This window comes from Nyctibius grandis, chromosome 5, assembly GCF_013368605.1.
Source record: "Nyctibius grandis isolate bNycGra1 chromosome 5, bNycGra1.pri, whole genome shotgun sequence".
NCBI classification, from domain to species: domain Eukaryota; kingdom Metazoa; phylum Chordata; class Aves; order Nyctibiiformes; family Nyctibiidae; genus Nyctibius; species Nyctibius grandis.
The window spans coordinates 89834410-89847995 of record NC_090662.1 but is presented as its reverse complement, the minus strand read 5'-3'; the positions used below and the strand labels follow the sequence as shown (position 1 = coordinate 89847995).

Below are 13586 nucleotides of genomic sequence, written 5' to 3'. Positions count from 1 at the left end.
CTAAGGGCAGGCAAGGTAATTGGTTTTCCTCTCTAACGTTCCTCCTGTTTTGTGTCAGCACCATCAGCCGTCCCCAGCAGGATGCGATGTGTTTTCGCTTGGATCACCAAACTGTTGCATAACTCGGCGCTTATCTCTTACTGTTCGGGTTCGGTTTTCCCTGGCGTTTACTTGTCAGAGAGATATCTCCGTCTTGTCACGAGAGGTTTCAGGCAGGAGTTCTGTATTGTGTTTCCGCTGTTGGCTCTCGTGAGTGGGAGGCTTTCCCCTCGCAGCTCTAAAGCAAGGTGGCTTTCTGCTGTTTACCTCTCCCGAAGGCCTGGTGGGGGCTGTCACATGGCGGCAGGGCCTTGGGGGAAGAAGAACTACTGCGTGTAACACCGTGTGACAGCCAGCCTGCTAAATCTTGTGAGCTGTGTCCTTGATAATACACAGCCAGCTGTTTTTTTATAGTCAGTGCTGGCGACGAGGAACTGCATGGGGGAGAAGGGGTTTTCCCTTTTTTTTTGGTCCGCATGTGAGGTTTTGCACTGAAACAGGATGCACAGTATCATGAGTTTTTTGATTTGTTTTGCTGACTTGGCATTTAGCAATTGTAATTTCACCACAAGTTGTGACTTTGGAGACCAGCAGTGTTTGGTATCTGAGAAGAGCAGAGTCCAAAATAATGGAGGTGGGTATGTCCTTGTGGAGACGCTCTTTACTGGCAGAGACCCCGTGGGCTGCCGAAAAAGCACAAAGGCAAAGTAAGGAGGTGACAGAGTGGCAAGGTGCGATCATCTCACCTCGTAAGCGGGAATGCTGCAGGGCTCTGCAGCTTTGGGGGTACTGACAGATAGAGGCATAGCTAACGCCAGTGTTGTGAGGTGAGGGCGTGTGGGTTTCAAGCTTGAATCCCAGGGAAGGGCAGCGGGAATTTCTCCCTTGCCTGGAGCCTTTAAAAGAGGAGGTTTATCTTCCTCAGTGGAGTGCTCCAGTTCAACCTCCGGGTGCCGGGAGGCAGATCTGAGGGTCTTGGCTGAACCTGACTATAGAAGACCTCGGCCTCTTTCTTGCTCTGAGCTCAGATCCAGCCAGGAGCATATTTTGGTGGGTCTCCCATCTTCTCAGAGTTAATGAGGCCTTTTGTTTTCGCACTGGTATTTATCTGTTAATCCCATCTGCTTAAAAATCACGCCCTGGGCACAGCACTGAGGGAGCTCCCCCGCTGCCTGTGGCACTTCATGGGTGGGGAGGGCAGGTTTGGCCTGGTGGGGGAGACCGGGGCAGCAGGGAGCTGCCAGCTGCCCTGGGCCGGTCAGAACCAGTTTCTGCCGGCTCTGGTGCTGCTGTCCTGGGCGATGGAGCTCCAGCCATGGGAAGAGCCTGTGTGGATCCCCCCTGTTCCCCTGCCAGGGGAGAAGGAGGGCGGCACCTCACCCTGAAGGGGCTGGCTGCTGAGGGGCTGGTGGCCTGGGCCACCCCTGCCAGGCAAATGGCAGCCCGCCTGCCTGGGAGCACTTGGGCCACCCCTGCCAAGCAAATGGCAGCCCTGGGGACGGCAGCCCGCCTGCCTGGGAGCACTAAGACACACTGAATGGTAAAGGGAAGGGTCAGGCACCCAGCCCACCCTCCAAGCTGCCCTCACCTCAAGGGAGGGATTGGGATGGTCTGGGTGTAATCTGTGGTGAAAATGGGGGAAGCAGAGTGGAGGACAGAGAGGGGATTGGTGTTTGGCTTAAACAGAGGCTGGGGAAGGGGCAGAAAGCATTTACTAAAGGGTTTTTTTCCTGTGTTCTTTTTTCCCCCCTCAGTACCTGAATAGGTGAAGTGAAGTTTGTGTTAATTGGTGATAAATCAGCTTAGATTGCCCTGAGATGAGACTGTTTTGCCTGGGATGGTAGCTGTTGGAGAACATGTGGGACACCCAGCCCTGTCATGGCCCAGAACGGCCTGAGTAATGAGAGGGACTCTGGAAGGAGCCATGATCCTGGTCCTGGGAATACGTGGTGGTGGAAGCGGCACAGCCAGTGTGTGCCCAGGGGTGAGTGCAGACAGTGTGCAAACAGCTGGAGGAAGGAGGGACCTGGGGAGACCACTGCTGGGTGGGAAGGTGATTTGGAAGAGGTAGACATGTGCTTCCTCCAAGCCTGTGCTCCAGTGGCCTGGTACAGTGCTGTCTCCACATGTAGGATCCAAAAGCACTAGCTGGGGAGCGGCAGAGGGATTGGCTGTGGAACATGGGGACAGAGGTGTGCTGCTGTGATGTGGCTGTGCGCTGGGGCTTGACATGTGCTGCTAATGGGGCTTCAGAGAGACCAGGACTGCTTAGCAGAGTGAGGGAGTCAGGCTGATGATCTTTGTTGGAGTAGTGTGCGTTAACAAGTGCTCAGGGCAAAGGGGAGGCCTTTGGTCGGAACTGAGCAGTTAATAGCACTGAATTGGCCTGATGGAAAGCTGTGTGCCAGGTAGGCCAGGCTGCAGCTGCGGGAGCAGCGAGTGGTCTTAAAGTGATTGCTTCAGAGGGGGACCCTGGCACCTCTGGAGGGAAACTGAGGACTGATGACAAAGTAAAAACAAAGCCCTTTCAGGCAGCCTGAGTTGCAAGGTTAAGTAGACCTGTGGAGATGGGAGTGCTGCTCCCCAGAGCAGGAGCGCTCTCTTGACAGTCCTTTGCTCAGAGTGAAATTACAGAAATGCTGAACACTTGCAGCAACTGGTGCCCCTGCAGTGGCTGTGACCGTGCTGCGAAGCTGGAGCAAATGGGATACAGTTTTTGTCTTGGGAGAGCAGAGTTCTGGGGAGTTTGGAATCTATGCTACTTGCAAGCACTGCCCTGCACAAGGGAGGAGGGCTTTGGGATCACTTAGTGAAGGATGGTGTGGAGCAATGGTCTGATCCTGCTCGTCCCACAGGGATGTGAGACATCCCCACAGAGCAACTGGGAAGAAGGAGGTAATCAACTGCAGTCACTTGGACTGCTGGATTGTGTTTACAGGCAAGGGGGAAGGGACCCTGAAAAAGTGGTGATCACTGATGCCGTGGCCTGAAAGCTCCAAAGTCTGAGCACAGTTACTACCACCCCTCTGGTATTGCCTGATGAGCTGGTGGGACGTCAAGGAGTGACTTACATGTATTGTACTGGAGCGAGCATGCCAGAGGACAGACAGAAGATTAGCAGCATGGCAAAGGGTAATGTTGGGAGTCCAGTAGTATGGTTGACCTCGGAAAAAGTTTTAGAAGGGGTTGGAAAGTCTATGTTCAAGATTGCTGCAGTGTTGATCCAGATAATTTTGTCTGCTGGGGAAGGGGTGGGTTTGTGATGTGTGTTACATTCACACTGATGAGATGTTAACTACGCTAGTCTGGTCTGCAGGGACAAAGGATGGAGTAAGATTGTAATGATGTTAAAGGTAAAGTTTATATAAGGATGAAACAATTCTTAATATATCTTTCAATGAGATGAAGGGTGGAATGTAAAGGTCATAAATTGCAAGGGGGATGTCAGAGGGTGGCAGTGGTGACCTGTGTGGAGACCATGAACTGCACAGTGCCAGCCAGAACCAATTCCAGCTACCTCTGAAACCGGTGTAAACACCCTATCTCATGCCAAAACTTAAGCCCACGGTGCCCTGGCTCAGAGACACTGTTAGAAATATAGGTGCACTCTTTGAAGGAGGTGCTGACAGGGCATACTTCTGAGGGGACTGCAGCTGGTGGATGAGCCATGCTGGAGCAAGGAAACGCCTGAAGGCACTGTGGCCACTGGATGGTACACCACTGAAAAGACAGTGGTCTAAACCTTTGTCTCTCCCTGCACCGTAGCAAATATTGTACCTTTATTGTTCAATATGAATGTGTATTTGGTCTCAGCAGAGCTGTCTCACCTCAGCCTGGGGATTGCTGAGGATTTTATGGGTTGCTTCCTCCAGGAAGCCACGAAACAAATGTTCTTGGATTACATGTTCATGAACTGAAAGTGGAAATTTTGGAGAGCAGGTCCTGAGATGCCTTTTTTTCTTGAACAATAGGTTTTACCATTTTCCCATGAAACCCAATGTGCAACTTTACGATTATGCATTTGGTCACCTGCCCAGTAGGAAGAAACAGAAAGGTGACACAGCCACAAAAGCAAATACCTCCTCATCTTACCTGTTGTTGTTAAAGGAACCTTGATTGTTTTGAGGGCTTGAGTTTGAGTGTCAGATGAGAAGGAAGTTTGGGGATTGATTCCTTGAGACCTACCCCTGCACATCTCCCCTGTGCCAGGTATGCTCCAGAGTGGGTGTCCATGCATGTAGGGGTGTGTGGGGAGCTTAGGTGCCTGGCTCTGCTGTCACTGGGACTTGTGTCTCTGCACCGTGCCCTCGGGGGCCAGAATCTGCTGGAGGTGAACAGGCCAAAGGGGTTGGTGGGCCCAGGCCCTGCTGCTCCCCACGGGGGTGAGCAAGCCCCTACTGCTGCAGTGCTGTGGGAGGGCTTGGGGCCCCCAGCTGCAGCCCTGGGGCCTTGGGGCCAGGGCAGTGGTGGGAGGGGGTCGCTGGGGGCTTCTGGAGGAGGTGGTTGGAGCCAGATGGGCCATCATCCCTGAGTGCCCGCCCTGGGCAGGGTGCCCTGCGCCCAGAGCATTTCATGCTGCCCAGGGAACCGGCCCTCGGGGCTGGCAGGGAGGCCAGGGGTTTGGGCTCAGCACCAGGGGTCTGAGCCTTCCCAGCCGGGGGGCGGACATCCAGGTTGTGTGGCGCCTGATGCCCCGGGGCATCGCGGGGGGCTGCGGCCGGAGGTCCGGGGCTGGGGGCCGGCGGGGAGGGAGCAACGCGGGTCTCCCCCGAGGGCCGGCTGCCCTCTGGTGCCCGCAGGGGAAAGTGCCGAGAGGCTTTGTTGTCCTAGGGAGAATCCGTGTCCCCGACGTGCAGGGGACAGCAGCCGACCTGGGTGTATTTCACCTTTGTTCACAGGGGAGAGGGTACATGAGGTCTGGAGAGACCGAGGAGGAAGTTGGGTCTGAACCAAGGGCAGCTTCCACCATGGGTGTAATGATCGTGCTGAAAGCTGCTGCCCTCGTTCAGCCCAAATCTCCCTTGGCCATGACTGGAGCTTGGCCCTGAGGTCAGTACCTGCAGTTAGGGGAGATTATTCCCCAGCAGAGCTACTTCAGCAGCTAGCTGTGACTTAGGAGCAAAGGCCAAATACAGCTGTGCAGAGAGGGTCTGGAATGCAAAGTGCATCTTGAAAACAGAACAGCAAGGAAATTCTAATTTCATTTGGCTACCATAGGCTAACATCTATTAGTTCTGTACAGAAGTACTCAAAGTACTGCATCCTTCTGCCACATTTTGTTCCTGGCCAGGGATTTGTATATTACCTTCTTTTGGAAGTTTTAGTTTGGGGACAAAAACCCAAACAACACAACAACAGTTTTATCTGCAACAGGCAGAATATTGAACTCAAAAATAATGGAGCTAGTAAAGAATGAAATCACTTCCTAAAGTCAAAGGGTATTGGGGGGGGTCTAGCATCCTGTCTCACTTCTAGCTCTAAGGTGTAGGCAAGAGCATAAACACACTTTCATAGCAAAATATCTTTTTGATGAAGCAGGAATCTTCTGTTTCATTGTTGCCTTTAAAGATTAGTTTTTCTCAAAGACTGGCATTTGAATGAAATGGCAGGTGAAAATTATGAGGGTTTTTTTTTTTTGCTTGTTAACAATTTTCCACATAAGAATAGAATTTCACAACTAGCAATAATCTGAAGCACATATTGAAATTGTGTTGGATCCAAAACCCACCCTGCTGTTGTATTTTGACACATAGGAAAAAGCCTGTGTAAAAATACTGCCCAGCAGGCATCTGTTTTCTGCATATGGATTTTTTTATTTTTTTAAGAGGGATAAATAGTAAAAAACCCTTTTTCAGTTAGTTTTGGAGTGGTGAAACTCCTGGTTGTCTCACTCATCCTAAGGAAGTTAGTCTTTAGTTCACATTTCTCAGATTTTTTTTTTTCCAGTGCTCACAACTGCTGATTATCCTCCTTAGCCTGTTGATACAAGATTGAATACAAGCGTGAATGTGTAGGCGTCTCTCCTCATTTTCTCCTTAATTCCACATTTTGGCAGAGAATTATTACAGCCCACATTGTTCTTCAAAACAATTTTACTGTGTCCTTATTTCAAAAAAGGGAAAACCATCCCCACCACAATCAATCACTGAATACATATGCTATGGCTTCACTGGCTGCAGGAGGAGAGATGCAATAAGAGAGCTAGATAAATTGATAGGAAGAATATCACACAAGCTCTGAAGGATATGAGGGCAGGATATGACCATCTTCAGTATTCTGCATTGAAAGGGTACTCCTTGTGAGTTTTGCACCTGAAGGGAATAAAAAACAAAGTATGAAATTAATTCCTTTATTATTTTAATATATCAAGCTGTAGTGGGTGCTTAGAGGAGCCACCAAGGCAGGATCTGAATGACATAATTGTAGAATTGATTTGTTCCATATTTGTTTTCCTGGATAGTGTGTGCCATTTGTACACTGGGAACACCCAAGTCACTTTGTCAGTGACTCAAGCTCTCAGCATTCTGTGATTCTGTGATTCCAGGCAATGTTTAGATGCAAAATCTGTGTATATAGTGTTCATAACTTAAGGGTTTGGAAAAAACAAATACTGAATGCTACCACTTACGTGCTCATTGTATATGCTCTCCAGTTTCTGTTAAAGCTGAAAATAGTTGCCATCTCCTCTTTCGTCAATTCAAAGTCAAACACCTAACAAGAGAAACAGCTGGTAATCACCTCTCTGAACAAATCAGGGACTGTAAGCAAAAAATCCTCTTGCCTGAGGAGGTGGGAATGGTGAGAAAGGATCACTGCTTGCTCTGCAAGGGGAAGGCATGCCGTCCTGGAACATGCTGTGCACCCAGGTCACTCGTAATCACTCACCTTGAAGTTCTCCACAATGCGCTGTGGTGTGACAGACTTGGGAATCACAATCACATTTCTCTGGATCTGGAAGCGAAGGAGAACCTGCAAGAACAGTAAACTGAATCATTCCTCCTGTTCTGGAGGAAGCAGAGCCTGTTCCAACGGCACGTTCCCCTAAGTTACACCTGCTTCTGCAAAGCTGCATTTAAATCATTCCTCTCCCTGCAGCCCAGGTGGCACTTTCTGAAGAGGGAAGTGGTGGAGCCTCACATGGAGGACCTCCTTTCCCATCCAGTTTTGGGACAACCAAGTCTTTTCCTTCCCACCTGGACTTTTATCAAGGTTTCATTCTCTGCAATAGGACTTGAAATGGAGACTGAAACATGACAGCATCTGAAGACAGGTCAAGAAAATGTTTCTTGTTGACAGTCAAAGAGCCCTTACAAGCATGCACTGAAGGCCACATAGTAAACCTGCACTACTACTTAACATCACAGAAAAGCACCACAGTTGACAGGGAATGAAGAGCCAGCTTGTCCTTTACATTGTCACTAGCTGTCCTGTGTTACAGGAAGGGGTACCCAATGCCTGGCACCTATGTACCTGTGCTGGGGTTTTGTTGTGCTTGGCTGCAATCTCTTTGACCTTGGGGTCATCCAGAAGGGAAGGATCCTCTGGCTTAGCCCTACACAGAGGGAAGACAGCAAGAGAAATCTGTATCTAAATACAGAATGATTAATGTTGCACTTACTGTCTCAGTGCTTCAAGCATAATCCATGCCAGCTCCCTCACAAATTGCAAGGCAGCTTTACCATGGTCTGTCAGGAGAGCCAAGGGGACTGTACGCTGTCACAGCAATCCCTTTGGATTGACAGTACTTGATCAGCTTCTCCTGGGTGAGGTATGGATGACATTCGATCTGCCAACACAAGAGTACAGAGATGATAGCAATACAACTGCTGTAACTCACTCCAGGGGTTATCTCCTAATGCACTTTTAGTTCATTTTTTGCCCTAATGTGCCAGTCTTTGCAAAGTATTATTCAGCCTTAGTTTTGTACAGCACCTGCTTTTACAGTAAGGTTTCTTGCATCTCTGGTTCTTTGCTCTGGGGAAAGAATATTTCATAAGACTTCTCTTCAGGTTCTTTGGCCCCGAGAAGGCGTGCTCTGAGGCGCTTCTCAGAGATTTCTAAGCAGTAGTTTAGCAAATATTGAAAACCCCAGTGCCTTCTATGTTCAGTAATAATGTGGAGTGGGATTAGAAGGACATGCTGTATCTACTCTGTTCTCCCTTCTTTGTTCTATTTATAAAAGCCCCTTTTCGTGAGTTTGTGTGAAGGGGTTCTGGAGATATCTGTCGTTTTGGTTGGAGATGCATTTTTTTCTTTTAGCCTGCTCTTTTTTTGGTAACTACATGCAGAGAAAGTGTTAAAGTATCCTTAGGACTGATAAGCTCTGGAGACTAGTACTCTTAGTGAACCTGCAAGAACTACTGAATTCAGAACTGTAAGAGATGTCTGAATGTGTACAAGGCCACTTGGAGAAATAAGCTTCTACAGCAGGTTATGTAGCTACTGCATACAAGAGGGCAGTGGCTGCTATGTGCAAAGACTAGGTGATTTTTTGTATGTGTGTATACACACATACACACACTTTATTTTTATTTTATATAGATAAAAAAAGTCTTCAGGGCAGATACCAGGAAGCCACTGGTGTGCCAATACATGCCCTGCTTCTGCATGTACAGTTAAAACTGACCTCCCATTTCCAACTGGCTGACTGAGCAAATTGCTCATGCATGAAAAGAAACACATATTGTGTGAACAGTTATCTGCTGTTAATAACACATTGATGCTATTACTAATAACAGAACAGATAAGGTATTTTAAGAAGTTATGATTGTAATTTGTGTACCACAACTTCATCCCCTATCAGGATACAGGAGATCTACAACATCCTCCTGTGTACCCAGAAATAATCATAGGGTGTTTGTTTACATGCTGTTATCTACTTTGTTCTCCCTTTTTCCATCTCCTCATTCAACTGGAATCAGATCTTTATAATCCCTGAGAACTATTCACCTGCACTCATTTTGCAGCTTACCTGGTTATTTGCAGGCTTGTATTTCAGTCCTGGTTTGTTCAGGATTCTTTCAGTCTGCTCACGGTTAAAGTTGGAGATTCCAATGGCTTTTACCAGACCACAGTCCACCAGCTCCTCCATGGCCTAACACAAAGGGGAGCAAAGTCGGCATCCAGTATACAAGACAGGGCCTGAAGATGTTCTTCCTGATATGGCTCGTTTCCCTTAACGGGAAGGGAAAGACAACTGTTTGGAGTTGCAAAGTTTGTCTCTTGGGGAAAAGTGTGCACTGGTGTCTTTATACCACATCTTCCATCTCACCCAAGCCCTAAGGCTCATTTCTTGAGATAGCAGAAACACCCAAGTTAGTTAGTTACACGTGGAAAATAATGATAATCAATAATGTGCTATCAAGCCAGCACTGAAGCACTGTACCCCAGGCTGTAGGCAAGATCACAACCTAAAATATCTTTATTCCTGCAAGTCTGTCTGAGCAGTTCTGTGGTTATTACAGTCAAGCAGTCTGATCTGCAGCTCCACTGAAGATTATCAGCTTGACTAAGCATTAGGTTTTGAAAAGCTATATTGTATACCATAAGATAAATACATAAGAACTTTGTGACTGCTGAAGGTAATGAAATCTTGTAAAAGACTGCCAAGGACAGAAGACACAATTCTCCCACTATGGCTGAACTCACCTCCCATGTCTGTAGAATATCAGTGTTGCTGGGTATTGTCATGCCTTTGTCATCTGTGGGAAACAGCTTCTCTCCTGCCTGTCAATGACAAAGAAAATGCTTGAAACACTCTTTGGTGGGAAGTTAACACTAAGACAACTGAGGACCATGATAGCTTTAACTTCTACTGCAGGAAATACTAATATTTGTCTACATAGTTCATGCAGGTTTATGGCATTTTGCCAGCAACCATCCCTAGTAGGAGGGACAGGTGTATCTCCTGGACCTAGCAAAGTGGTGACTCACTAAAACATACAGATAAACAAGTCACACCACTTGTGGAACAAAGCCAAACAAAGTTGCTGTGCTCCTCTATCGTGCCTGTTAAGGGAGAACAAGAACTGTTTTCTGAAGATTTGTTTTTTGGAAAGTATAAGGACCTGTTTAGGTCTGAAAGACATTTAATTTAGGTCTAGGGTGAGCCACATCTGCTAAACAATGTATTACATACACACACAGATCTTCTGTGAGAGAAGCCTCAGTTTAAGTTGGTGGCACTAGGAAAATCAGAACATCTCAGACATATGGGAACAGAGCTAAGTTCCCACATCTCCATATTGCTCTACACCTAGTGTGATGTACAGATGTCAGATACTATGCCATGACACTTTTACTAAAGGGCTTTGTTCCCATAAAACTAACCATGACAGCACTTTGTTCCCATAAAACTAACCATGACAGCTTTGAAAGTATGATAAACAGTTAATAAGCTCAAAAGCAACAGATAGGGTGGAGGTGTCAGCCTGTCTGTAGCAGAAAGGAAAAGCTAAGACTAGAAACAGACTGAGACATCAGCTCCTTTGAAGTACATGAAGTATGAAACTTGGATGTCAAAGTCTCACCTTTTAAATTCCAAGGTCTGTGGAACAACTCTAAGGCTCCTGCAGCAAAGGTCAGCTCAATCTGGACTGTATTAAGGACTCAGTGATTAAAGACAGAAATGGAAAACAGAAGCATTTTTTTTTTCCTCTGTGATTCTGTGACATGCAGAGGAAAGAATTTCTGTCAGGCAGCAAAGCACAGCCCTCCTTCCCACAAAGCAGGAGGCTAAGTCATTGGCAGATGAGTATACTTTGGATTTGTAGAAGACAATACATAGCCAAAAGTAAAGCAGCACAACTCATGCTTGCAGCTGGGAGGCCTGATCTTAGCACTAGGTCTGCATCTCCAGTATCAAAAGGAGAGAGGACGCTGTGCAAGTCTCAGGGGCAGAGATCAAGAGCCCGGCTCATGTGGCCAGAGAAAAGCTGAATGAGCAGCACTGGAGCAGTGCTGGTACACAAAACAGACACGTGGTCTTTCTGGACTGGAGCAGCAGTAGTGCTGCAAGCGTTACTGGCAGTTTTGAGGAGGTCTCCCAGGAGGGAAAACCAAGGGCACTGCTGTTGCTGTACCTTAAAACCAGAAGGCCAGTGGATGAGGTAAAGATCCAGGTAATCCAGTTTCAGGTCGGCTAGAGTCTTCTGGCAGGCTCCCTTCACCAGAGGCTTTTCATGAAATGTGCACCACAGCTAGAGACAACAAGCCAAGGCACACCGTGACCTCCTGGGTTAAAGCTCTTGGAACCCTTCTGTGCTGTTTAGGAAAGTGTCTGTGCCCTTTGGAAGGTGATGTGGAACTATGTCATCCTACTGATCTTCAAACGGGGCTTGCTCTGTGAGCAGGACTGGCCTGTGATATTGAAGGCTGTGGTGGCTTATGTGATCAAACAGGGTTGTAAACTGAAACACACTAATCCTGCTTCATTAGTCAAGACATGTAAAAGCCACTTATTCCAGGCAGATACTGGTTAAAGAGCTCTTTTTAAGTTAATGATTTCAGTGGTGAGCCAAATCTAGGATTTCCTGCATAACTAAGGAAAAAAAAGCACACTTTCTGGGATGGTTTGAGTTTAATACATATTTTGAACAGTCCCATGAAAATGGAGAATGGGGAGACAACTCTCTACAAGATAAGGTGGCAAAAAGCAGCTTCCACCAGAACATCATCAGGCCTGAACTATGTTCTGAATTACTCCATGCTATAGCACACAGTCTTTCCCCACTGCTCTGAATTTCCTCCTGTGAACACATTCTACACAAAGCAGGCCTTCCCCTGGAGCCTAGGGCACCAGATTCTCACCTTACTGACGATGAAGAGGTCCTCTCGTTTCACAACGCCTTCCTTGATTTTCTGCTGGATCCCATCCCCAACTTCGTTCTCATTCTGGTACACGTAGGCACAGTCAAAGTGGCGGTACCCAGTGTCAATGGCAGCCATCACTGCAGCTGTTACTTTCCCAGCTGGAGACTGAAAAAAAGAAGGTTAAGATCCCAAATCAAAGCATACAGGCCATTTCCTAGTTATCTAGAGAGTAAAGAAACACATATGAAGGGGTTTTAAGATGAGTTTTTCCATGCAGTGTTCTTAAAGCAATATTAATTTTACAAATGCAGGCTCCTGGGTTTGAAGCCAGCCTCAAGCTGTTTCTCTGTAGCCCCCCTCCCACAGAGGTTCAGCCTAAGAGCCAGGGAGAGCAGAGCCCCCCACACCAGGACAGTTCTCCAGAGCTGGACCAGGGGGAACAGAGTTTTGTGCTGGGGAGCTCTGCAGTGCCTCTCGCCCTGCAGTCCTCAATTCCCAGTGCTGTGTCTGAGGAGACCCAGCAAGTGCCCAGCTAGGAAAATTTTAGTTTGATGGAGGGGGCAGTGGTCTCCACCTTAGTCATCCCATTCACCATGGAGGCCTGTACCATGCTCTAGCCCAGTTCCTCCCCTTGGGCACATCCCACCTGCCATTTGAAAGTTACACCACCTGCTTCCTTCAGAGATGGAAGGGGTGTACATTTCCACGTGCTTCTAGACCCTGAAAGGGCACGTAGGAGCTGTGCCCAAAGAAACGTTGGCATATCTTGTTCAGGCAAATCCAGTAATGTTTGTTTTCTGGCACTGTACAGTTCACTGTTTGATGTTGCAGTCATCGTAACAGTGGTGCGAATCTCTGTCAGAACTTGCTTGAAACGCATGAATTGTCTTCTAAAGCCGTATCGCATTCCCAGGTGACTCAGGGTAACCTCACCCTGGGGTTAAGATACTCCGCACGGAAGCGGCAGGCGAGCCGAGTGCCCCTCTGCGGCAGCGCTGCGGGGAGGGACGGGGAGCGGCAGGGAGAGGGGCCGGGAGGCCGCCGCGGGAGCCCGGCCGGAGGGGATCCGCGCTCCCCTGCGGGAGGGAGGGACGGAGGGAAGGAGCCACTTCTCACGGACCGGAGAGGCCTCAGGGTCGCCTCTCCCCGCGGGCAGGGGGAGACAGGGGACGGCGAGAAGGAGGGAGAGCCCGCTGGGGCAGACAGCTCAACAGCAGCGCGGGGCTCTGCCCGCGGGCACCGCCGGACCGAGAGGGCGGCCCCGGCCGGGATGGAGGCGGCGCCGGCAGCGCTGCGCTCGGGCCCGGGCTGGCGGCGGGGACGGGTCCCCGAGCCGGGCCGGGCCGCCCCCCGCCCACACTCCCTCCCCACCATGGGGCCCGCCAGGGCGGTCCGGAGCACTCCGGAACTCGCCGCGGCCCGGCCGGGAGGAGGTAGCCCCGGGACTGGGTTCGGACCCAGCCCGCCGCGGCCGCCCCCTCCGGGACCGAAGGGACGCGGCCCGGCCGGGGGCACCGCCGAGATCCCCGTTACCTTCCATGTGCCCAGCCCCACGAGGGGCATCTCGGCCGCGGTGTTCAGCTGCACGCAGGTCGCCATGGCCCTCCACGGGAACGCTGCCGGGGAGAGTGGTCCGCCGAGCCCCTTTAATAGCGGCTGGGCCGGGCTCGCCCCGCCCCGGGACCCGCCCGGGGGCAGCCACCGCCTTACGGCAGCCGGCCACCGTTACACCGAAC

The 13586-nt window shown here is 49.4% G+C and overlaps 1 protein-coding gene across 1 annotated transcript; it reads right to left on the bottom strand.

The window, feature by feature from the left end:
- Positions 1-5890: 5890 nt before the first annotated feature.
- Positions 5891-13457, bottom strand: LOC137664167 (aldo-keto reductase family 1 member B1-like). Its single transcript, XM_068401950.1, has 10 exons — positions 13384-13457; positions 11848-12015; positions 11121-11237; positions 9688-9765; positions 9011-9133; positions 7719-7825; positions 7510-7591; positions 6925-7008; positions 6668-6750; positions 5891-6350 (listed from the first exon to the last, which is right to left on the bottom strand). The coding sequence occupies exons 1-10, from the start codon at positions 13447-13449 to the stop codon at positions 6308-6310; spliced, it is 951 nt and encodes a 316-aa protein (XP_068258051.1). The 5' UTR covers positions 13450-13457; the 3' UTR covers positions 5891-6307.
- Positions 13458-13586: the final 129 nt, after the last annotated feature.